This window comes from Tupaia chinensis, unplaced genomic scaffold (assembly GCF_000334495.1).
Source record: "Tupaia chinensis unplaced genomic scaffold, TupChi_1.0 Scaffold000286_1, whole genome shotgun sequence".
Taxonomy (NCBI): domain Eukaryota; kingdom Metazoa; phylum Chordata; class Mammalia; order Scandentia; family Tupaiidae; genus Tupaia; species Tupaia belangeri.
Genome location: NW_006159770.1, coordinates 500,542 through 501,949, shown reverse-complemented (window position 1 = coordinate 501,949; position 1,408 = coordinate 500,542). Strand labels below are relative to the sequence as shown.

The 1,408-nt window shown below is 67.7% G+C and overlaps 1 protein-coding gene across 1 annotated transcript; it reads left to right on the top strand.

The window, feature by feature from the left end:
* COX6B2 (cytochrome c oxidase subunit 6B2) lies at positions 1-756 on the top strand. The gene is made up of 4 exons (XM_006150353.2): positions 1-14; positions 113-239; positions 393-493; positions 583-756. The coding sequence occupies exons 2-4, from the start codon at positions 128-130 to the stop codon at positions 634-636; spliced, it is 267 nt and encodes an 88-aa protein (XP_006150415.1). The 5' UTR covers positions 1-14; positions 113-127; the 3' UTR covers positions 637-756.
* Positions 757-1,408: the final 652 nt, after the last annotated feature.

Genomic DNA, 1,408 nt, shown 5'->3' with positions numbered 1-1,408 from the left:
TAGGCATCAGTCCGGTGAGCACGGGACGGGGTTTAGGGGCGGGGGCGGGAGTGGGTGCGGGTGGGAGCAAGGGGCGCTCCGCGACCCCACGGAGCCTCTCCCGCCGCCGCAGCTGCCGCCTGCGTAGATGTTGGATGATGAAGCCCAGGACCTCCCTAGAGAGAGATGGTCGACACCACCCTTCGACCCGCGCTTCCCCAACCAGAACCAGACCCGTAACTGCTACCAGAACTTCCTAGGTGAGACCTAGGTGGACCAGGTCGGGGGAGCAGAGGCAGCGACCGGGGAGACTAGAAGAAGGGGCTACCCTCCTGCCAAGGCTCGCGGGGACCGTTGGCCTGGAGCATGACATGTCGTGGCCCCGCCCCGCCGGCCCCGCCCGCGCCGCGCAGACTATCACCGCTGCCGGAAGAGAGCGAGCCGCCGCGGGAAGAGCATGCAGCCCTGCGAGTATTATTTCCGCGTGTACCGCTCGCTGTGCCCCGCCAGCGGGGTGAGCGGGCAGGCCGGGCGCCGGGCGGGAGCGAGGGAGGGCTGGGGCTGAGCTGGGCCGGCGCCCGCTCCCTGCCTCCTGCCACCCAGGTGCGGCGCTGGAACGAGCAGATCCGGGAAGGGACCTTCGCAGGCAAAATCTGAGCGCCAGCGCGGGGTTAGCCGCAGTGACCCCCGTCTCATCTCGAGACCCGGCCTTGGTTACCCCCTCCATCCCGCCCCCACTCTCTAAGGCACAAATAAATGTCGCTGGCGCTTCTTGTCGGTCCTCGGCCTGTGCGCAGAGCGAGTGTGAGGGCCACCCCGCTTTTTCTGGTGAGTGGGCAGGGGGAGGGCAGCTTCACCAGGTACAGTGAGGGAGGGTAGTCAGGGTGTAACGGGAACAAGGACGGGAGGCTCCTGTCCCCTCCTCCGTTCCAGCAGGTTGCGGTCTCATCTTGGCAGCTGCCTCTAGCCCAGAGCCCCCAAACCCCAGTGGTCGCCCACCCACATGGCTCCAGCTTTCTGTCACCTAAGTCTTTCCTGCCATCCCAGGGCTGGGCCTCCTCCCCTCCGACAGCCCCTGTCCCACAGTCTTCCCTCCCTCCCTCCTGCCCACCTTATCACTTTCCGGCTTGTCCATCACACCCCACCTGCTTCGTTCCCCAACATCACCGTCCCTATCTCCGAGCTCGCTTTCTCCCGGCAGGGTCCCTGGCTGCCCACTCCATCCTTTCAGCATCCCCCCCACAGCCCCCTCTGTTCTCCCGCTGTGGGCCTGCCCCCCCCCCCCACCCCCCCCGCCCCCCCCCCCCCCCCCCTGTCCCTGTCCCTGCAGAGCTGGCCACAGTGGTGCGACGCTTCTCCCAGACGGGCATCCAGGACTTCCTGACGCTGACCCTGACGGAGCGCACCGGCCTGCTATACGGGGGGGCCC

What these genes read in the sequence shown, in the direction of transcription:
- COX6B2 (XM_006150353.2), top strand. Translation starts at nt 128, where the DNA reads ATGTTGGATGATGAAGCCCAGGACCTCCCTAGAGAGAGATGGTCGACA. An exon ending in CTGCTACCAGAACTTCCTAG is followed by an intron (nt 240 to 392) that starts GTGAGACCTAGG and finishes CGCGCCGCGCAG; the next exon opens with ACTATCACCGCTGCCGGAAG. An exon ending in CGCTGTGCCCCGCCAGCGGG is followed by an intron (nt 494 to 582) that starts GTGAGCGGGCAG and finishes CCTGCCACCCAG; the next exon opens with GTGCGGCGCTGGAACGAGCA.